Source organism: Gadus chalcogrammus, chromosome 14 (assembly GCF_026213295.1).
Source record: "Gadus chalcogrammus isolate NIFS_2021 chromosome 14, NIFS_Gcha_1.0, whole genome shotgun sequence".
Lineage (NCBI taxonomy): Eukaryota > Metazoa > Chordata > Actinopteri > Gadiformes > Gadidae > Gadus > Gadus chalcogrammus.
The window spans coordinates 14,403,207-14,427,601 of NC_079425.1; the positions used below are offsets into that span (position 1 = coordinate 14,403,207).

The 24,395-nt window shown below is 41.4% G+C and overlaps 1 protein-coding gene across 1 annotated transcript in view; it reads left to right on the plus strand.

Moving 5' to 3' along the window:
- The window catches only part of LOC130404019 (glypican-5-like), a 125,201-nt gene extending 102,743 nt beyond the window's left edge, over nt 1–22,458 (plus strand). The window contains exon 9 of the mRNA XM_056608612.1: nt 21,557–22,458. Within this exon, the coding sequence (XP_056464587.1) occupies nt 21,557–21,723 (167 nt within the window). The 3' untranslated portion in view covers nt 21,724–22,458. The remainder of the gene's footprint in view (nt 1–21,556) is intronic.
- The last annotated feature ends 1,937 nt before the right edge of the window (nt 22,459–24,395 follow it).

Below are 24,395 nucleotides of genomic sequence, written 5' to 3' on the forward strand. Positions count from 1 at the left end.
CCCAATCCCAAAGTGAGCCGTGAGGACTAAGGACTCACAGACTTAATTGACCTCAGGTGCTAAGTGAGTGAGTGTGTGAGGCCACATGGGCTCAGATAGCTATATATGGGGTTGGGACAGCACTTCACGAAAGCACATATTACCTTGACAACGTTTAATGACAAAGATGTTGCTGACACTTGCCGGTTTGGGAATTCTCATTTTGACATTTTTTGTAAATGCAATGAAAACAATCGGCTACAGCAATTTATTGATGTAAGAAAACATAATTTTTGCTTTTGAATACTTCAGTATAAAGGATGTATTGAATAATTTAGGTGATATTGGCCTACACATACTAAAAATAAGTCAGAATGGGCTAGATTTGGCTGAATTATAAAAGTAGTAATATGAAGAGCCATTTGGGAGCCAAAAAAGCAGGCTCTTGTTGGTGAGCTGATCCAAATGATCCGGCTCACTAAAAAAAAGGCAGAAATTCCTATTTGGTCGCGCATTGACAGTAGCGTCTTGTTTACCTTCCTAATTTCCGGATTTCCCTATGGTCTCCGCGGTAATCATCACAACGCTGTTGCCATTGTCTGGCATACAATGCTGTGTGCCTAATATGCAATTACTTTACTTAAAGGAGTCTTGCTGGGTTTAAAGTCTTATGTATGGAGGTAAATCTGTCTCATCGGATTTTGAAAATAAAAAGCCATTGAATTTTAAGCACTGAATATTGATGCACTGAAATAACGTATTTGGATTTTTTGCCTCTGAGTTTAACTCTTTACACTTTCATCAAATCATTTATACCTTTATTTTTCAATGTTATAAAATTCTATATGAAATATTCAACGCTAAAAAATTTTACTTAAATATTTTCAACTTCCCCAAATTCAACATGCCAAAGTCAGCGGCAAAATTCAATGTATGAAATACACTGAATTCTGCGACCTACCGGAAAGTGTAACCCAAGGGGGCGCTGTTGCACATTTTCTGCAACATGCACGCATTTGAAGCGTAGACGGGCTCGAAGTCATTCACGTGAGGAAACATGCACAAGCTTAAAACGTAACGTTTGTATAGTCATCGATCACTCGGATTGGGGGTATTCGTTTTGTGACACTGGGCGCACGCTAAGTGGCTGGAGCCACGTAACGAAAACGGTTGATGTGCCTCTGTGGTGGCATAACGAGAGCGCAACGAGCTCGCAGAGCCAACAGTATTCCGCACCGAGTGGCATGATACATATATGAGGATGAACAATTAAAAGCAGGTTGCTGTCGGGCACTTCTTCCCGAGGCACGCCGTGCTTCCACTGGAACTACAGGCTGCTGCCGCTTCAGTTGCCACTCAGTGCGCAATACTGTCGGCTCTGCGTTCCCGTTCCACAGTGGGGAGCGGGCTTCAGATCGCCCCAGCAGCGACAAATTGGTGCCCTAATATATTGGGCTCATTAATCCACTACTATTACACCTTACACTGCATTCAAATCCAGCCAAGTCACTGCAATCACACACACACTCCACATACAGGCATTAGTTCACCGTTTATTTCATACTGCAGTAAAAAAACTAAAATCAGTGTGCATTATAACAAAAACATAAATAAAACATAAGATCCCTCCCCCCCTCGCCTTGTTATTAAATGTGCTCAATAAATACAATTGATTTGATTAGCATTTTACAGGCCGATACAATGGATAGGGCGTTTAGTAAGGTCCACCACCGTTGCTTCTCTCCCCATAAAAAGCTAAAGTCAGTGTTTAATGACGTTGATTTATCTTTGAGCATTCCCTATTATAGGCTATGTGTAAAATGCTGTATGTGTGTGTAGAATTAACGTTTATATCAAGAAAGAAAGAACCAGCGAGGGACGCTCTTATTCCCGCTCTCCTTGCTTGACCGCGATCTAGCATCTAGGATCGATTGCTCTACCTTGGGTCCCCGAATGTTAACACTGAATTTCATTTCATACGAATTTTGGACCAGCATTTCTTAAAGGTCAGGACCCAAAGTGTTTGAAAAAACTAAAGCCGGAAAGATCATGGGACCACGAGAACTGTTATGAGCCTACGTAAAAGCAGATGACCCTGCGAGATTCACTGTGGACTTTGGCATGTTGAACATTTTTAAGTTAAATTTTTTAGCGTTGTATATTTGATATTGAATTTTTTAACATTGAAAAATAAAGGTGAAAATGATTTGTTGAAATTCTAAAGAGTTAAAACTTAAAATTCAATGGCTTTTTATTTTCACAATCTGATGAGACAGATTTACTTCCATACTTATGGGCCATAGGATTATGAATAGATAGGAAATAAGCGCCCTACTTCCATAGATTCTTGCTGTAGGACCCGATGATGCTTGTTGCCACAGCAGATACCGACACATCAGTGGGCTGAACGGAGATGATGTGCATATGGAGGTGGCAGGCTGCACTTGAATAAAATCGTATGGCTAATAAACTGCTTTTGTAGTTAGAAGAAGTCATCTCAATATAAAGTTATATGTGGCAATATTTTTATGACTACATTAATGATTCAGTGGGTTACTGGATTGACTGTAGCCGTCTCTAACAAAATGGAGGAGGCAATTAAAGACACAGCCTGTCATCAATCCGGAGGTGGACTATTTCTGAGATACTGAACGTTAACAACATAACTGAACTAGTAACTATTCCTTGTTATTGTTGCTCAAATATTGCCGTTTTTTTCGGCTAACCTATCGGTTGAACCAGGAAAAGCATTTGCAGTACTTCAGATTGCCAAAATATATTACAAATCAGGGAGAATAGTGCAAAAATTGCCTGAGGAAAGGAGGTGTTATCGTTGGCCAAACCAAACCAGGATTTCCAGGGCAAGAATCTTAACAACAAAATCATTTTAAAGCTTTTTCAAATATTTTTGTTGTGTGGCACAATACACAAAGTAAACCATGCTCATCAGAATCACACAAGTTTATTAAAAGAGAACAATATAATACTAGAACAGTTTAAAAACAGAGCAGATTATTTTGAATGCAACAAGATGAGTTTGACAAATTTACTAGTCAGAATAACATTCTAAGATGAACAAAAAAGTACTAATATAATTCTGAAATAATCAGAATCATCAGTCAATAATTATCCATAAAAATTAAGAGAAGAAGACTGTGTGACGTCACCAAAACCGAAACTCACACTTTCTGTGCTGAACAACGTTGGTCATTGGGTGCATCCAAGTCAGTAGGAAGGAAGCGGAAGGAACTGAAAACAAAAGGACATATTATCAAAAATTTAAAAATTATTTCAACGATTACACAAATAATTAGTTGCAAGTTATACATTTTATTTATTTCATTGGCTTGAATTAATTTCATTCTCTTGAATACTTATTTTGGGTTTCTATTCAAGAATTGTCTTTTATTATAGTAACACTGATTCTATTTACGTTATTCCTTGGAATAGAAATCCTTAAATATATTTAATTTGCAGGAAATCAATTCTGTCGCTTGAATTTCACTATATTCGTAATGGCTGTTCACAGAATATTTCTTTAGAATTTAGATGTTATAACCTAAACCAGCTAGCCAATTTTGGTTGGTCTAGTTTTTAATAAAAAATGAGTGTTTCAGAGTTGTAAGTGAGGCCCAAGCTTTGTAAACCATCATTATCAAGAAACGGTAATGTTCTTATCGTTTTATTGGGCTATAATGGCTATTATAAAACGGATTATAACGGCTGCAAACACATGTCTTTCAATATCAAATCACATTCATAGCCTAGTGTAGTCTAGTCAAATCAAACTGCCTATTTATGAATGTAGCCTTTCTAAGGTCTATCTTCATATTTTGATAAGCCTATGTTCTTATCGCAATACTGTCAACTGGAATGCTTATTTAAACCTTTAATATCTTTGTTGTAGCCATACCTCCGGCCCTGCTGAGGTTGGCAATGCAGGAGTTTTGGTCTATGGAGAATTAATGATTTATGATTAAGAAGTAATTGCGGGGAACACATGAGAGTAGAGACACATATGGACCTGCAGATATGGCCAAACTTAAGAAGCAATTACTCTGTTGCCCAACCTTGACCTTCAACTGCTTTGTTTAGATCAAGCTCTGGTACATTGAATTCAAAATTATAATATGTAACATGAAATGCATCTAAATGTTTTCTAAGTGAGGGGCTGCCATTGGACCTCAGTCAAGTGTAAAGGAAAGTGTGTAATATTCAGTATTCTTCTGCTGAAGACAATAATGTAAGGTCAAAGTTTCTGATACAGAGCTTTGTAAATGCAAGGAGGACAGCAAATACAAATCCTGGGGGAGGACAGACAGGTTGTGAGGGAAAAGTAACAGGGTTTTATTCAAAACGGTGGTAAATTGAAGGGTGTAAATCCATCTTAAAATCTTCATGGAAGGTTTCCTGTGAGGTCTTCAGGGGTAAACTGGAGGCTGGATAGATGACTAGAGGATGTCTCTCTTCTTCTGATTTCTTCACGGGGGATATGTTCATTCTGTCTTGTACATGGCTAACTGGCTTGTAGCCTAATGGCTGGCAGGTGTTCTCTATTGCCAATCAGTTGCAGCAGTTGAACTGGATAATACTGATGGTCTCAACTTCTCCCAGTTTGTCTCTTTGAGGGAACGGTGTTGTCCGTGGTTCGGATACCCTCTTCTCCTTCTTATTGTGGAGGATCTTGGGCATCTTGGCCCTCCACAATGCATATAACCTACCTATTGCATTCTGTCATTAAAATAATTCAACAAAACATTGCAGCGTAAGTCAAAACAACATCATTATTAAAGATACCAACCTATGAGATAATTATATACAATTAAAAACAAATGGATGAACAGCCTGGCTTATTCTGTGAAATCGCTTTTCCTTTTTGTTGTTAGGCTGTGTTATATCGCTGTCCTGGCATGTATTTGAACTAACCCCATGGGGGTTGAGTAAAGTATTACAAGGCAATGATTTACCAAGGCTTGAAGTTATGTTTGCCTCTATCTCAGCATCCCCTTGTAGAGACGTGGTTGGTACCTAGTCAAACATCACCATCTCATGAATATAACCGAACGTCATCACTCTCTTGCAACATACTGTGTATAATTTCTAAATACCCGGATATACCGTAATGCCTCATTACAGCAAAAAGCTTACTGTACAATTTTTTTTATTGTCCCATAATGTGGACTGAATGTCGATTGCAATATGTGATTAGTTAATTCTAAATTTCTAAATTCTACACAGTGTTGTACAAAGTTTTTGATTCAGGCCCAATCTGTGTTACTTTGTACCCTTGCTGTGCCAGCCTTAATACCCCTGCTGTTTGGTCCGAGCATCCTAACCCGAGCAGAAGTGTTTCCGCCGCAGTCCTCTCAGTAACCATGGGAACAGATATGTTTCCTATTAAAATATGCCCAGTGGTAAAGGATTACAGTGCAATGTTTTAGCATGGTTCAACAAACCTTCACCAATAGCAAATGTTCTTTTCATGAATAAATCTATATGCAGTACGCCATCACTGCAAAAAGCTGATTAGATGTGCATGAGTTTGCTTGATCTATGCACAGTTTATGCAGACAATTTAACAGCTATTGGTGTTATTTGGCATGACAGGATTTTGTCTTTCAGTATGCTTCGCTGTTTGATGACAAAGTATCTTCTGATGTTGTAAGGTACGAGACTCCCACACTAACTCGCTTCACAAGGCAATTCATATTTATTGTTTTTTGCATGCCATTTCTTTATACGTGAGAATTGATTACCTTTGAGATCAGTCAATTAATGCCTGGTCTTTATCCTGCTCTCTAAAATGTGAAGCCACTCCTACACTTGAGCTACACTTCAACAGAATATTTAGCGTTAAGCCCTGCAGACTGACAGATAAAACCCCTTTTAGCCGGCCGTACCTGCAGGCTGGGTGGGGTGGGGTTGTTCAAGGGTAGTGACCAGGACTTAGAGTCTGGAGCCTGGGGGATCCTCTTAAGCCCCAAGAGAGGAGCAAAGATCCCTCCTCCCTGATGGGGAGCTACTTAATGGATGACAGAGTGTGTAAACCACAGGGAGAGCCTGCCTAACCCAAAACACTGCTGTGAGAACACTTAGGCGCAGATGGGGTTCTGCCCACACACACACACACATGCACACACACACACACACGCATACACACACACACACACACACACACACACACACACACACACACACACACACACACACACACACACACACACACACACACACACACACACACACACACACACACACACATTCTAGCACACATTCACAAAGCCATATTTTTAAAACATTTTAACATAGATTAACTCTGCCTTTTGATGTGAATTGGTTTCCACTTTTAGTATATCTGGTTATGAGTCTGATCTAGATAGAATTTGTGAATATTTGAAATATAATCTGAATAACAAAGGCTGTTCATTAAGAGGACAGTGAATCTCGCAGGGTCATCTGCTTTTACTGCTTTTAGGCTCATAACAGTTCTCGTGGTCCCATGATCTTTCCAGCTTTAGTTTTTTCAAACACTTTGGGTCCTGACCTTTAAGAAATGCTGGTCTAAAACAGCATGCTCACTAATGCCCGGAAGCAGCCGTACAGACGGCATGTTCAGAGACTCAACCGAAGCCTGCGAAACCCACTAACAATTAATTAAGACAAAGAAACCTTTGAAATGATTGTATCGCTGGTAATTGTTCCAGGAAATCTGAGCCCTAAAGGTATTGAATTGTTGAATGTTTCTTCAGGATCAATGTGAACTCTCAGAATAGGTTTAGTTTAAGATTTAATATAACATAATTGCTGAAGGGTAGTGCCGACCCTGGAAGAGAATAGATCAAGTGTTTCTCACTGAATGAGAATAATTCATTCATTTATCCACTCATCCATCCATTCATTCATCCCTCCATAAACCATCCACCTGTACATTTATCCATCAATTCATCCCTCCATATTCCATCCATTCATACCTCCATATAGCATCCATCTGTGCATTTATCTATCCATTCTTCCCACCACATACCATCTATCGACCCATCAATTTATCCATCCATTCATCAATTTAACATCCAAACATCCTTTCTACGGCTTTCAAAAGAAAGATAAAATCAAGCAATTACAACTGTTAAAATAATCCCCAAGTATTCTTTCAAATTCCCCTTTTTGCGGTGGAGCCCTGAATCCTAGTGTGAAGTCATGTTTGAGTGGAGCTCCAGCCCCATATAAGAACACTTCACGCCGCCGCTAAGCCGGGCTTTGGGAGGATTGTCCTCATAGTATTGTTTTGACTTCCCACAGCTGTGCCTTGCATGGCGATTGGATAAAGCATGTTGCTGTTAAAGGGCCGATGGATCATTCCACGACTCCATGACCCAGGGGGGCGGGAAGGGCTCCTGTCGGTCCCCTACCCTTTCAACTCTTTCATTTTGCTGCACTTGTCAAAGCACACACTGGCCGTATGTTTATTTAATACCGCCTGCGTCTTGGCGCCCAGCACACCCTGGGCCACTTTAAAAATGCATCAACTGAAAAAAGTCAAACAATAAGTTGAGTTGAGTTTTCTGCCCGAGAAGGAATGCAGCTGTTATTGAGCTTATTTCAAAGCTGCTGCTTGGCTTCTCAACACTTGCTTGTGAGGCTTTTGAAGCATGATAATGTGTTAAATATATACTTAAGAGTCATCGATGGTAGGCCTATACACAAATATATTCTAATAAAATTCTAAAATAGTTTGCCATTGACATGAAGACAAATAGTAAAAATGAATACCAAATTATGTAGGGGATAATGTATAGAACGCCGGTCATTATCGGGAAAATAAGCCCTGACAGGGCGAACAGGACACCAACGCGCAGCGGAGGTGTATTGCTTTGCCCTGAAGGGGCTTATTTTCGATAATGACTGCCAACGTTCTATACCTTGTCCCGCTTATTACACGGCTACTAGCCAAAACTAAAAAATAACTTTTTACAATTTATTTGTTACCAGCATTCGTAGTGTTGATCAGCAGAGAAATAGTCCGCCAAAGACGTTGAAGTCGCTTAGCAACCGAAGACAAGTTACCGGACTACTTGCGGAGTGATACCAAAGACGTCATTAGAGACAAAAAATCCTCTGTTTTCCTTGAAAGCGGTCAATTATACTTAGCAACGGTGAATTATCAAATATAATTCACCGCCGGAAGTTGTGAAGGGCCCATGCAAGTGAACGGAGCGTTCGACAGCATTGAGAAGACCCATGTAATAAATATTTATAACATTGCCCATGATCAAATAATGAAAAGAATTGTAATGTTTTGTTGATAGCCAACATGAGCGGAGGTCAGCCACGCTAATTCTGAATCCTGAATCCCAGCCCATTCTTCTCTGTGTCTAGCGAGAATAAGCGCAGTATCAACGTTGCATACTTGTTTCTCTGAATTCTTGTCCTCCCTGCGAGACATGAAGAGGCTGTTTTCTGGAAAAGGGCTGAGCTATCCACAGCCTAATCACCCGTGAGCATTCCCACCGATGTTCAGATGAGTTTGGGCCCCGCCTCAGGCTGCAGCGTTCCAGAGAAAAACAACGGCTTGCTCCAGTGTTAATCAGGAGGTTAATGGAAGGTTAATAGGAGAGGCGAAGGCAAACTGAAAACCTTAATGCATTATGCAAATTCAATGAGCAAAGAGATGTACGTTTAGTACATGCTGCTGAGCTGTTGATGCCAATTAGTAGTTAAAACACATCCACCTTTGATGCCCGAGAAAGACGTTTCATTATTTCATTAAGAGCTTGAGCCCATGACATGTAATATGTTTACAGCATTCATGTTGTAATACACTGGATTTAGATCACTAACTTATTCCTTTTCTGTCTCTTTGTTTGAATAATTAAAAAAGCCTGTGAGCACACACTGATAGCAATGTATTTTTAGTGGAATTACCTCTCATTACTCTAACATGGGTTTAATGGTTTCAAGATGGGGAGATCTAGAGTGTTCTTGTTTGCACATAGAAGTGCAGTTGAGAGATAAATGTTCAGAGTCTTTGGGGCATCGCCTCAATGTCCTGAACTCCAAACAGTGAAGAGGGAGTTTTTGTTGTTGTTGTACTAGCAGGGTAAATCACTTGGAGACTTTACAAGCGAACTTGGCCAACACTTCTCTGTCTAACCTTGGCGAACGTTGTTTTTCGTCGACTCATTTGGGGGCTACAGGAACCCATTTTCCCAGACCTGCCTTTGTCCTCTGTGGTGCGGGCCGCGCCAGCTGTGGCTCCTTCGGATCAGCCATGGTCGCTATTGTCCTGTCCTTTGTCCTCCTCAACGTCCTTCTTTGTCCTCTGCTCTCCACGTGCAAACTCCACTAAGACAACTCCAGCACTTTACAGAAAAACACTGCATTTAAAGAGTGTCCCTCGTGGTTAAATCCTCACAGACCTTCATCATGACCCTGAACGTCTACATCATATTAGAGCAGCGTCAGGGCACCATTTTAACAGCGTTTCACTGAAGAGAGGAAACATTGTCATACAAAGAGTAGTTTATTAAATGACCCTACAAACGATTTAATAAATTGATTGAGATCCTTAATGGCCATGGTCAAATAACCGCCAAATCTTTTTATCCAACACTTCCTCTTAGCCCACATACACAGAATGAGATGATTTAAGCGTAGGGAACAGACAAGAAAGTTGCTTTTCTGGCCCAAATATGCCCGAATCTGTGTCAGGCTGTCTCGCTTCTGGCTCAAAGCCTATTTCGAGGTTCGACCCAGGCCGTTGTTCATTATTATTGCTAAACACTCTCACAGCACGACAACTCCCGCATATCTCTGCAGTGTGATTGGGTTGATTCTTTTTTTTATCACTAAGAGCACATACTTGTATTTTGTGTTGAAAAGTTTAAGATTAAATACTCATAAAATCAGACTGAATCGATGTTCCTATTGTAAACAAGTAGTACTTGTCGATACATCCCAGTGTTTTCAGTGACAATAACAAGGACAAGGGGAAAAAAGCAAAAACTATTTGATAGCCTATTCTGTGCCCCTGGCTTCTTCACAAGCTTGAGTGGATCTGAAATAGAGAAATAGATTTTGGACAAGGTTTGACAATAAAAAAGCGTGAAAAATGTGTAAGAGCCATCAATCTAATGGCCAATATGAACGACAGTTCAGTTTAGAGCAGGAGACGGAGGAGGATGGGGGAGGAAGGGTTGGGGGAAGGAATGGGGGGGAGGGGGGCTGAAGGAGCTAGACGACTATAAATCAAAACACCTCTGGGCATCCAAAGATGGAATTGCAGAGATTGTGTGCTGGTGCTTCAGTGAATTATGCATTTAAATATGTATGCGGAAGATAAAATTGGAAAAGAAGGAATTGAATTGCCTTTGTTCACTGTGACTGTATTAATATATCCACACACATGGTGCAAGCTGAAAAACGGTGTACTGGTTTTCAGTCTGCTGCTGGGTTCTGGTGCGGTACATGTGTAAGTACTGCTCATAGGCAGCTGGAAACACATGATGTGTGCCCATCTGCTGGGATAAATAGAGAGAGACAGACAGAGAGAGAGCGAGAGAGAGCGAGAGAGAGCGAGAGAGAGAGAGAGAGGGAGAGAGGGAGAGAGGGAGAATGGACGAAATAAACAAGGTTGGAAGCAAGTCGCTCTGCGAGAGGGAGAGAGTACTGTAGTATTGAGTATTATAGAGATGGAGAGATAAAGGGAGAGATAGACGGTAGATAGAGAGAAAAAAATGCTAGGGTGGATGAGGGATAAGAGGGAGGTAGGGGAGAAAGGAAAGGAGATGAGTGCAGAAGGAGCAACAATTAGGTATGTAAAAGGGGTAGGAGGATGGAGAAAGGGAGACTTATGGAGTGAGGAGTTAGGGAGAAGATAAAGAAAGGGAGGTGTTTTTCTTCTGGTGGTTCCCTTTGATTTTCTTTTGCCTATACTTTTATCCAACATGTAAACTGAACTGACTATCATGTTTATGCAGAACCTCTATCTTTTGGCGGTTGAAACACTCATCCATTCCTGTGATAATTATGTATTACAGTATATATATTGAATCCTATCATTGAAATTGACCTTTGGAAATTTGATTTGTTATTTTGAAACAACACGGTAAGAAGCTAAGATGCACTTTTAGTATTCCATCTTCCGAACATTTTAGTTTCACCACGGCAGACCCATGTCCATAACATCCGCCATCACATTATTACGTACCCCATTGTAATTCTATTTTTTTTCCATTGAGGCAAAGGGAAAATAGCATAGATGTTTGGGTGGCGTAGAAAACATAAATGTTTTCATTATTCGCCCAGAGCCCATGTCGTCGGACATACACACATTCATACACCGAGTGCGGGGTAAACTGTCCAAGGCAACAGGCAGCTTGTCGAGAGTATTTAGGATGAGGGATAGACAGCTTGCTCAGGGACCCCTCAATACTTAGCAAGGGGGAGCCAGGGATCAAACCACCGCCTCCTGTGCCACTGCCACTGTATTTATATATATTATATGTATGCCTATTTGGAAAACAGGCCAGTGATTGGTTACCTCCTTATGGTGCCACCCGACAACATCTCCAGATTGTTTATACTTTATTACACAGAGCATGGGAGAAAATACTGAGAATTTGCCATAGAGCCAATTCTCAGTAGATCTAAACTCACTTTCTCCAGAACCTGCAGCATTTTCACAACAGCTAGAGCCATGATTATGATCAAATAGAAGAGGCAGTCTTATTATTATCCTATGTGTGTGAATGTGAGGTCTGTGGGTGTGATCAAGAGTGAATGTGTGTCCGTGTGCAAGAGAGAGAGTGAAATTATCTGTTTGTTTATATGTGTGTGTGGTGTGTGTGTGTGTGTGTGTCTGTGTGTATTTGTGTCCCTGAAAGCGAGGAAGTGTGTGTGTGTTAGACAGAGAGAGAAAGAGGGCGAGAACCAGAGAGGGTGAGGGAGAGAGGAGGGAGAGGAGAGAGGGAGAGAATCTTTTTGTCTGTGTGTGCGCATGCAGCTTCTTATTCTCGTGTAATGCCCTGTAGGCTGTAGTCTCCACGTCCCTGTAGGGTGTAGTCTCCACCCTCCTGTAGTGTCCACCCTCCTATCGGGTGTAGCCGTCACCCCCTGTAGGGAGTAGTCCCTACCCTCCTGTAGGGTGTATTCTCCACATCCCTGTAGTCTAGTCTCCACCCTTCTTTAGGGTGTAGTCTTCACCCTTATTTAGGTGTAGCCTTATTTAGGTGTAGCCTCCAAAAAATTGTATGTCTATACACAAGCTGTACATGTCGTCTGTGCGGTCAGCGATATGAGATATCATAAAGATGTCTGCAGATGATTTCCATGTTTTGTCTGCTGGAGATATCAATAGTCAATAGGAGTTCAGCAGCCAGTTGTTCTCTTGGAATGACATTTAAGGTGAGGAAAGGCCCGGCAGTCATGTTTTTTCCACTTCTGGTTATTTCGCTTAAAATACTATTTTGTATGCACTGTATTGGTTCTGCCTTGTATTTTTATGTATCTGTGTCTTTATTATCTTATTTTATGACTGTTTTAAAGCACACTGTGTCACCTGTTTAGGAAAGGTGAATAATCAAACTTTCTTAATTACTTATTAAAAAAATATATTGTGCTGTTGTGGACAGTATTAGACGGAGAGGACAGCTGTCTTTCCTAACCGTCATTTTGCAATGTTTTCATGAGACAAAAACCTGAGATTTCACAAGCAGGGTTGGCTTGTGGCATTTCGGTTTTACACTGACCAGAGTGACCACAGATTTCTACACAATGACACACAAACCCTCTGAGCACCGTCTGTGCAAAGGACACGTTGCGTTGCTGCCAGACCGTTTGGGTGGCTGACAGAAATGTATATGCCAGAGAGAAGCAGCATGAGATTGTACAGGGATGGAGGTGTTTTTGGTGGAGACAAAGACGGTAGTGGACAAGAAACTGCACTTTCTTTGTACTTCTCATTGTCGTAATCACTAGAGACCTTGGCGTCCTTTCAGACTGAGTGTTTCTGAAGGTAATTGTGAAACCAAGTGTAATCCAATATCTTCAAAAGCCCATTCACCTTCATGATGATGTGTCACCTCCTGAGGCAGCTCCCAGGACATGTTTGTGTCATCCAAATAAAGAATAGGTCAACATGCGGACTTACTCTGTGATGCACGAAACACAACCTAGGTACAAATGTGCGCTGTTGTGTAATTTATGAAAGAGCTCACTAGAGTGTCAAGGTTCTCAGTGTCCACTATCAGAATCAATCTCCTATCCCCCCAAAACAAACCCCTTCTGCAGATCCCTGAGTTCCTGAGCAAAGTTTCTTGAATTCCAAGAAAGATGTCTGGCTCCTGGGGTCCACCAAAATAAAATATCCAAAAATATCTACTCCTGAGTTCAAATCTCGGTTGGCACTGTATGTTTTTAAGTGTTAGTAATCCATCTACATTCATTTGAAGTCCCAATCTAGACCCTTTAGTGGTAAAAACACAACCTTTTTCTTACTCTCCTGCGGCTAGAATTAATAATGAAGTCCACCACAAAATGTCTGAGTTTTGCGTAGGGTTCTCGCCTCCCCCGGAAGCCCTGGGTGGTAACCTCCGGCTCTCTCTGAGGAAGTGCCCCCTATGGAGAGGGGTCTGAATAATCCATGGTTGTGAAAACATCCTCCCCCTCCACCCCCTCCAGCAACTGCAACATGAGACTCCTGTGCAATCTGCTTCACCCTCGTTTTTGACAACCATGTCCAAAACATGGAAGATAACACTTGTGCCCATAACAGAGGCATCGGCACTACAACTGCAGTTGGTTCATGGGCAGCACTTGTGTGGCCTCCCAAGAGGTTAGGATTGCGGCCAAAATCTGCATCTTCTGTAGGTCTGGTATTGAACAAGTTACTCTCCTATACACTTTCATCAAGCTCAAATGAATCATTGCGTGTGCTAGAGCTTGGCTCGTTGTTTAACACGAGGCTAGGAATGAACCAGCGTAGTGCATCATCATCATAGTATTTCAGACACATAAGCAGGAGAATGGTTGAACAAGGCCAACGCTTTCATATCATTCTTGGTACTGCTGGTTTTGTGTGACCCATTGTCACACACAAGAGTATGTGAATGATGCATAGACAATAGAGAGAGAAGATAGTTTAGGTTCATTGAAAGGCAGTGTACATCGGAGACATTTATGAAATGAATTCAACTCTGAGTTGTTTACCGCTGTGGAAGTCCTATCCTGGATTTTCAGATTTGTTGTCACAGACAGCTGGACTCGAAGATAAAGACACAGGACTTTGAGTCCTTCAATCTACTGGCTTGAACCATCCTATGACTCATGTTATTTGGGAAATAAAACTCAGTAAAGATGAAGCCTAGCAAGGTATTTACCTCCTTAGTTGATCGTGCAGCTATGAAAAACTCACTGTGAATAATTGTGTGAGGGTGAGGAAAATGTTGCAACATGTCTCTAATATCTCAATTCAAGTGGCAGCTAATGAACTGGGTCAATCACACTGATATTATAGATTTCCTGCCAGCTGACTTCTGTGATTAGAATGAAATAGAAGATGGTTGGCATAATGTCTCAGGTTTCATCAACCCATGAAATGGCAAGCTGTTGTTGCCATATTACAATGCTGGCCTAAGATGTGTGTCATACATCATAAAATCTACGATCTTGACCCTCATGTCTTCAGAAGCATTCAAGCACTACAACTAGAGCTAAACTCCTGGCTGGTTGTAATTGGCATTGTGTAGATTATGTTGTGTTTAGTTCCACCTTATTATATTCATTCCAAGCCATTCCAGCTTAAAATGTGTTCACTGGGCTAATTAGCTTGCGCTGAGATACTGACCGTTGGTTTGTAGCTGTCTATGGGCCACATGGGGGAACAATGCTGAACCATGGGAATCATGTCCTCATTGTCGGCAATGTCCTTACTGGGAGGGAGTTCCTAGCTCACTGCCATGTAGTTGAGCTGGTTGAAAACATCATCCTGCAGGGTACAACTTAGGGAAAAGTCCCTGCCTCGATTCTCAGCTCCTCCCGGATAATATTGGTTAAGGGGGTGTAGCAAACACAAGCCTTCGCTATTGTTCAAAGGAAGCTAGCAAGGGCTGACCAACCTGTTGTTATCAGGCCCCCAGGAGCATTGCATACTTCCGCAATCCACCAGTGCTCAGCGGCCATGCCTGGTATTGCAGCTTTTTAAGCGGGCTGTGGACGAGTCCTTTGATCCATGGGGCCCAGAAGTAGATATCCCCGTTCACTCCAATACAAGTGGGAAACAGGAATGTGTCTCCGCAAAACATGTCTGGATATCAATCAAATGCTCATAATTATCTTTATACCATGTTTTAATAAAATGTAAGTTTTCTCTTTTCAAAACGCCACCTCAAACGTTTTAGGAGCCGTATTAATTTCTGCAGGAGAAGGAGGGGTGGGGAGCTGAAAGGAGTCGTAGCAAAACAAAACTTGTTTCAGCCCGTAATCCGAGAGGGCTCAGTGCACGGCTCCGTTAACTTCTCATGTCCGAGGTTTTTCTCTTTACTTAACATGAATGATGTTGATGGTTTTTAGGCACTGTGGTGACTTTTTATCACTTAAATTCGGAGAGGGATTTGTAGACTGGTTCATCTGTGCACTTAATAACACACGTTCCTCTGCTTGCGATCATTGCGGTTCACCTTTATGTGTATATATTTGGTCATTTGATTCCCGTTCCAGAAACAGAAAAAGATATTAATAAACGAGTGGTAAGTATGATTTCTGGAAATACACGTTTTTTTCCTTATCAGAACAAAAAGGGACAAACTAATCTAAAATAATAATATAAATAACAACAATTATTAAATAATTGTTGCCTAAATGGCAGGAGGAGTGTAATTTAAAGATCACATATAGAGAATCACTGGGGGGTTAGTAACTTATACTTCCATGGTCGGTAAACAATGCTGCTGTGCTCGCTCAGACCTCTTGCTTATGATGCTACAATGCTAACAATGCTAGAGAACGAGAATATTGCTACATCCGGAACGTCATGCCCTTGGGCGTGGTTGGGCTCCCATGATGCGGAAGCAAGTCTCTCCTTGATGTTGCCTTGCGCCATTGAGCAGTTTTCATAGGAATGAATGAGCGCCATGTTTTAATCCTCTGTCCTTTTCTTTATAGGTCCATGGTTGTTATAGGCATGCAGGCTTACCAAATCCAATGGAAGGAGGAAGGAGGGAATGGCATTAACATTTTAGATTTTGTCATTTTGCAGATGCTTTTAACCCAAAATTACTTACAAATGAAGATTTAGGACTATTACAGCATACAATCCAAATTGAAGAAAAAAAAAGAAGCAACTAGTTCAACAACAACAATTGGCCATTGAAAAGCCAGAATTACAGGGTTAGTTTATTTATTTTTTTACCTATTTATATTGGGGTAGTGGTAGTGAGAAAAGTCACAGTAGATTGAGATCTATAGTATCTGAATATCAGGACGGCTGTGATCATCTTCGGCACTCGGCCTACGGCCTCGTACCTACGACCGAATCATAGCCGTGCTGATATTCAGTACAACAGCACTCCCTCTCGTGTGATATTGCTTAAATGATGGCAGCATACAACTCAACAGTGTGTTCAAGAATTCTAGCGCTAGATTGCTATCTCTAGAGAGGGCGAAAAACTGTATGGCAGGCAATGATGAGGATGATAAATGCACTGATGTACTGTTGATATTGTATTGACATGTACAACATTGGATTGAAAAGTAGATGGTGATTGTGTGTGCGTGCGTGCGTGTGTGTGTGTGCATGTTATCCATTAAGTAATACCCTTGATTGATATGAAAGGAAGTGAAGAATGAGAAAACAAATGACTGAGGGTGAACAAGTGACTGCAGAATTGACTCAGATTGAGGAGTTATCCTCAACTGCTGGTTACCCTGCCCCCGTCTTGCTTGGTTGGAAATGTCTTTGACGTGTAGAATGTATGAAAACGTGTATGTGCAGCAAAGCAAATGTAAAAGGCTCTGGAACAAAGGCAGTATGACTGCATCTCTGTGTCTCCACCCAGCTTGTAGAATACTATACGTGTTCCAATTCAGCTTCTTGTGAGGAGAATTAATGAAAACAGACAAAAGACTACATGGATTAAGGCTGCTTAACAATTCTTATTCATGGTAAAGAACACCCTGAGAAAAGCAGCATAAACATTTGTCAAATTTACATTTTTACCTTCTGTTGGTGTGTATTTTTTTAATTTTATGATAAAGCTTCAGAATTAGCATACAATACCACCAAATGAGCCCTTTAAAACATACTAAAGCAACCTTTAATAAGAAATTATGAATAATGGTTTAAGTGGGTAAAACACCTTTGTATAACACTTTTCTTTATGTTTATAATATGCTTTTTACTAGCTTCAATCTGATATTCACAAAGAGAAAATACAGACTTTTTTTTCATTTAGTTTTATATTGAATATAATAATTTAGTAATGTGCTTAGCAGCAAAAAACATTTTTTATTTTATATAATTACCAATGCCAGGAAACGAAAGAAAAGAGTGATGCATGGTGCATTAAAAGCATTTATTAATTAACCACAGAACAAACGGTGCAAACGGATGGACTTTCGTCTGAATGAAGTTTATGACACGCTTCTAAATGGCTCTGCTTGCTTCAAAGCGGAGCGTTTATTAAAATCTTCTGGTGGAGGACTAGATATCCAACAGCTCCATCCTGGTTCCCCTATTGAGATCTCAGACACCTCCTATAGTTCTTCCAGCTTCAGCAGCTCCTCTTCCTCCTCCTGCTGCTCCTCCTCCTCTGTATGCGCTTCCTGATCTTCTACTCTTCTTCTGCCTCTTCTGGCCTCTCCTAGTGATGTGGCTCTCACAGAACCCAATTGCTTTTCACCAAAAAAATAAAGCAAGCATTTGGATCCAAACACATTCTCTCAATTACAATATTGGAAGGAATTTAGATAGTAATAGTAGAATGCAGAATAATAATAATAGTCAATATAAATGATAAATGCCGGTATGAGGATTTTTTTTTCCAATAACTGTTTTCCTCTTAATATTGTTAGATGTCATGCAGTAAGACCACTGAACACATCTAGAATAAATAACATGTGAGTACAGCAAATTAATGAATCAGGTGTGCCGTTCGCCCATCTCCTCCTCCTCCACCTAATTCTTCCATCTTCTCTTCTTCCTCCACCATCTCCCCCTCACCATTTACCTTCTATCTCCCCCTCTTTTACCTCCTTCTAAATCACCTCCACCTCACCACCTCCTTGTCCTGCTCCTAGATGTCTCTTCCTGGTGCAGTTAGCAAGTTATAGATCATCATTGTTGCAACTCTGTGTGAATCGTATTGAATACCTCCCTCTCTCTCTCTCTCTCTCTCTCTCTCTCGCTCTCTCGCTCTCTCTGTCTCTCTGTCTCTCTGTCTCTCTCTCTCTCTCTCTCTCTCTCTGTCTCTCTATGTCTCTCTGTGTGTGTGCCAGACCCCCCAACCAGAAACGAATTGTGTAAAGATGTTTGTTAAGATGTTCTGGGGCGCTTTGTCTCTGTGCTGTTTGTTTGTGAAATGACACCTGGCAACCCTATGTTGCTCCCAGAGCAGAAGGAGAAGTCAAAGTAAGAGGAGTGGGGAGAGGAAGAAGCAGAACAGCAGGGATCTCTCTTTCCAGGGACTGCCCTATGTGCCATGACATTAAATAATAATGCTCATAGGTTAATGTGCCAGTGTAGGTGAATATCTACATATCTACAGAATAAAAGCCACGTCAAGGATGTAAGGCATTGTCATTCATCAGATATGTGTTGACAAACAGGGAGGTGTTGTGACGTAATTTTTTGCAATATTTTTTTGTAATAGGTACTTTTCAACCAGTGCAGAAGCTTTTTCCTCCATAATACTGTTAGTTTGGGGTGATGATGTGAATGCTCATTCAAACTGGTGTGGACCGAACAAGCAAACTCCAGTCGAATTGAAAACGGAGACCATGGTCTTCTTCCAGGTGCGCTCCTGGATTGGTTTGCTGAAGATGTTAATGTCATCCCACTGAGTACAGGGAGACAAATACTTTACATTATGGTTTGAACGTACACTTATGCTGGAAACTGGAAATAACACTATTCCGTCAGGTATACGTGAACTTTCAAAAGTGTCGCAGCCAGACATGGTGTATTCAGGAGAAAGCACTCATCGACATTTGTTTGGACAACTATATAAGGCAATTGCTTGTGGTAACTCACAAAAACCCAGGCTAATTATTCAGTGACCGAATGGTGGATATGGGGTTATTTTAATATGCAATAACACCGAAGGGAATTTAAATAACCTAGGACTGCAAAAAGTTGATGTTGCTCCATTATTATTGTAACTAGGAAGCGTTATTAAATTCTGTCCAGTATGAACCCTAACCAAATGAAAAGGCAACACAAATATCAACTTCACCCATGAATCTGAGTTTACCGAGCAAGTTTTGTAAGTGCTCTGGGATTAAGTAAAGTGGCTTAAAGACAGCTTCTACTTGCTTCATTTTTTAATTTTTTGTTACACTGTCCTGCCAAAGAGCTAATGCTCTCAGCTCATGCCAAAGTGTCCAATAGTGGGCAATGTTTTTTTTTTTACAAGAGCGTATCGAGGAAGGTGCAAGCAATTTGGGCAGGACAATTGGTTGCAGCCTGAGCTGTGATTGGGCAGATTGGTTGAATGGCGGAATGGTAAGCTCAATGGACCGAAGGCTGGCTGCTTACACAAAGCTGTTGGCAAACGGATGAGAGGGAGCGAGACCGTTGAAGGCAACGCATTGGGTCGGACTAGGTATTCACCAAGAACTGAAACATCCATAACATGGCAGTAAAACTTATTTTTTAAGCAACAATCAGAATTATTTTTTGTCTGATATAAATTCTGCACAATGAAGTAACTTCAGGATATATGAATAAACACATATGTATTCCTTCCTTGATGGTTTTCTGGTGATAGATTTTACAGATTTAACATATCATGTTCTGCACTCTAGTTCAATTTGATGAACATTTTGTGAAATGCAGCATTAATTTGATGTATGTGGATATATCTTTCTGGTAATTTATTGATGGATGGATTTTGGATTTTTTTCCACGATTTAACACAATGTATTCTCTGGTTCTTAGAGTAGTATAACTTTTAATCTGGTGTGACCCTAAGGTACCGAGGAATTGAGTGGTTTGCTATTAGTTAGCTCTAAAATATTAGATGAGTCCCTCTAACTTTAGAGGAATCCATTTTCTTTGCGTAATTAATTTTAATGGCACGCCGGTGTGACATTATTACTGTACTTAAGAAGCCGGCGCTACATTTAAAGTGCTTCTCCATTAACAAGTTGCCAGGAGACTCGTTTTAGTGTTGGACGGCTGGAGGGCCCTAGAAGTTATGTGAGGTGAATTGATTTGTGTGTGTGTGTGTACGTGTGTGTGTGTGTACGTGTGTACGTGTGTGTGTGTGTGTGTGTGTGTGTGTGTGTGTGTGTGTGTGTGTGTGTGTGTGAGTGTGTGTGTGTGTGTGAGTGTGAGTGTGAGAGAGAGAGAGAGAGAGAGCCCTGCTCTGAGGGTACCCTGTAGCGAGATAGTGTGCTCTCTCCAAATGGCTGTGTTTGGACCTCTCGTGCAGTGATCAATATACAACTAACTTCAGGCCACAGTCACATACCCGATGTATAAGGAAGACATCAGTGCAAGCCAGGTTAAAAGCTACAAATCTATGATGAAAATCTTGCCTATAAGTCAAATACATTCATGTTGTTTTGTTTATGTGTGATGTTGCATTTTATAAAACTAAACAATGAATGTTGATTCAAATAATAATAATGATAATAATGATATCCTATTCTATCCTATTGATTGTATTATATTGAAAACTATCAATCAGTTGTTAAAGGATTACTTTGTTGTTTTACAACCTGAACCCTATTTTCACATCATTTTGGGTATAAGTGACTAAAGCGCATTCTTTTCTATTTTTTTGGTCTGTCCACATTAGTCACTTAAAACTTGGAATAAAGGATCAAGGTTGAACAGTCCCAAAATGTTCCTTTCAGGAATAAGGTAATTGTATCAATTTGATAGTAATAACAAATTCCATATAAAGCTCTGGTCGGAGTTATAAGTGCTCAATTATCAATCATAAAAATGTATTCAACAGCAATTTTAATTTTCCATCTGATGAAGGAGAAGTCTGTGGAACAGGATAACTGTAATTTCAGGGGGGGAGAATAATAGGATAACTAACTAACTTTCATTGATTCAGGTAAAAGGTGTTCAGCAACTGGCATACTTTCAGAAATTACTTCAGCAAAACTTTAGCTGGAAATAAGAACTTGAAGGTTCATTTTCTGTTTGTTCTCTAGACTTATTTCAAAGCTTTGAATTGTGTTTTTCGAAATCACTTCTATGGGACACGCATTAGTCTGCCCATTACGTGTCTTTGTGTCTGTGTGTGTATGTGTGTTAGGTTTGGTTTTGCACACACTCGATGGACGGTCTATCCCTGTATTTAAGATGTCCCTCTTAAGCTCTAACACCTACTACGTGCTCCCTCCTCAGTGGCTCCAGACGTGGACGGCACCCTGCGGGGTGTCCCCCAACCAGACAGCGAGGACCATGGCCCGGAGAGCAGCGGTACCAGCACCCATGCAGGACGGAGTGCGCCTGTCCTGGCTCTCATATTGACTGGTCTACACATCCTGCTGGTGTTCAAACAGACACCCTGAGTTTGAAACATGACAAAAGCTCCCGTTTAATGACTCGACACGCCCGAATGAAACTAGGACCAATCACAGTGAATCCCCAGGATGGCAGCACAAAGGGGGTCACAACAGGGCAGGGGAGAGGGATATAACTTATGTTGCAACAGCAAGCTGTATGTTGCGACACCGGCACGATGGGAACGTCTCCATGAACAATGTTTTGGAGCGCGCTGGCGTTGATGCGTTGAACCAGTCGAAGTCATGGCCCACAGTCGACCGGCAAGCACAGGGCGATGGAAAATGTATATTTTATATAAAACTATTAATTTAACTGTATTTCAAGTTCTATGATAAGATGACTATATACATGTATCAGAAGTTAATGCACTTTTTCTTTTCTTTTTTCATAAAGCTGTTAAACTGTAGAACTGAAGTGCATTTTTACTAACGTACAATACAGACTATAACATGGTTAACCACAGCCTATTTCTGTTCGCCTTAATCGTCCCGTTTACCTGCCCTTCCTGACTGTTGACTTTGCTGTAATGTCTTCAAAAGAAAAACATGGAATTGATATGCAACGTAAAAGTACAAAAATATCTATATTATTGCAAGTCTGTATAAAAGATTAACTGCTTTTTTCTTTTTCTTTCTTATTCCTTTCGACTTCCGAGATAGGAGTGTCAGACCAGGCCGTCGTCGTCTCTGATAGCGGAGCAGCTCTTCACACTAATTAAATGGCTACATTTGAATGTGGAAATTGAACCGCTGGGCCGAGAGTCACCAGAGAGAGAGAGAGAGAGAGAGAGAGAGAGAGAGAGAGAGAGAGAGAGAGAGAGAGAGAGAGAGAGAGAGAGAGAGAGAGAGAGAGAGAGAGAGAGAGAGAGAGAGAGAGAGAGAGAGAGAGAGAGAGAGAGAGAGAGAGAGAGAGAGAGAGAGAGAGAGAGAGAGAGAGAGAGAGAGAGAGAGAGAGAGCGAGAGCGCGCAAGGGGGGGGGATGGAGGGGATTGAGGAGGGAGATAAAGAGTGAGAGGAGAGACTGGAGGAGGAGCAGAAGTCAAGGGAGAAAACTCATCTTCTTCTTACTCCTTTAGAAATACGTCCATTTCCCCAGGAGTCCATTATCCTGCTGCTCCTCTCCCCCGCGGGTCTGGGTGTCAGGTGATAGCGATGGCTCCTCCCCCCCCCCCCATCTTCCTTCGCAACCATTCCAATCACCACCCAACACCACACGGGCACGCCACTCAGACACTAGGCTGCAGGGGGAGGGAGAGGGGAGAGAGAGAGCGTGTAAGAGAGAGAGAAAGCAATAAGCAGATAGATAGAACACTGGGGGAGATAGTGTGAGGGAGAGCAGCTGAGGGAGTTAGAGAGAGAGAGTTTGAGAGAGAGATGGAGAGAGGGGGGGAACAAGGGCGATAGCCGCAGCGAGGGAGAATGATGGAGAATACAGAGCACAGGACAGTGAAACATGGAGAAAGAGATATTTGTTTTCACCAAGGTTGTTTTTCAGAGGCGTCTTGGTTGTTAACGCAGCCAGGCTTCGGTTTAGAGGCTCAACAGTGCAGGGAATAAACACTGCGGTGGTGGTGCCGTGGTGGTGTTAAGACTCATGCTCTCTGGTGAGTTGGTTCCACCCTCACCACCTCTCACTATACCCCTTGTTGACCTCCAGGTATCACGTTGAGTCATTACAAGCAATATCATAATCTACCCATTAGTGACATCACAAGTGCGAGTTTCCACCCAGTTGTAGGTTGTGTAGATCAGCCCTACCAGTTGGACCAGTCCACAGGCTGGTAAGTATATTTACCCATCAAACATCTGGGTAGACACTCCTACTTGTGATGTCACTAATGGGTTCATTTTGACATGGCTTGGAACGGCTAATAAACATCACAGCTGGTGGTAAAATATAGGCTCTTTAACATCGATGAGGGTAAGAAATTATATCGTTCATCCTTTTATAGACATTACACCACAGGGCGAAATAATCAAAATCAATAAACAACAAACTAAGGCCCTGTCCACACGGGTGAATACTATCTTTTCCCCTCTGTTTTTCTTTGATGCGTTTCAGGAATATCTCCGTAAAGACGGACTCATTGCAAAAACGCATCGAGCTGGAGAAATGCTGTAGTACATATTCAAGGCGCTGGTTCTCCACAAAAAAAACTGGAGCGCATCCAGCCTGCACGCATCCAGCTTGCGCGCTGTATACAAACATTCAATCGAGGAGGAGATTAAACCTTTTAAATTGGGCAGAAATTCTTTTTAATGCTCAGTTAGTAATTCAATTTACCAAGGGGCTGTATTTAAAGCTATACAAATAATACAAAAAAATAAATAAAACTAACGTCTCCAAGCTGGTGGGGGGGCGATGACGTCATCATTTGCGTTTCAGGCGTCCACACGAATCCTAACAGGAAGCCGCAGAGGTCCGTTTTTATTTGAAACCACCCTGGGACCTGCTTTCAGAAAAGTGTGTTTTCGGGCACCGGATCCGCCGGATCCTTCTGGACAGTCGGCCCAAAAGCACAAGACTTATGCGGTTTCACCAAAAAATTCAGTGTGGACGGGGCCTGAGACACTCAGGTCGAGATCAGATGAGATGTGTTCACAGAGATGCACCTTGGATCCCTTTCAGGCAATAATCTGCAACCGCATGTGATCAATTTTAAACTTTATGCCAGTAA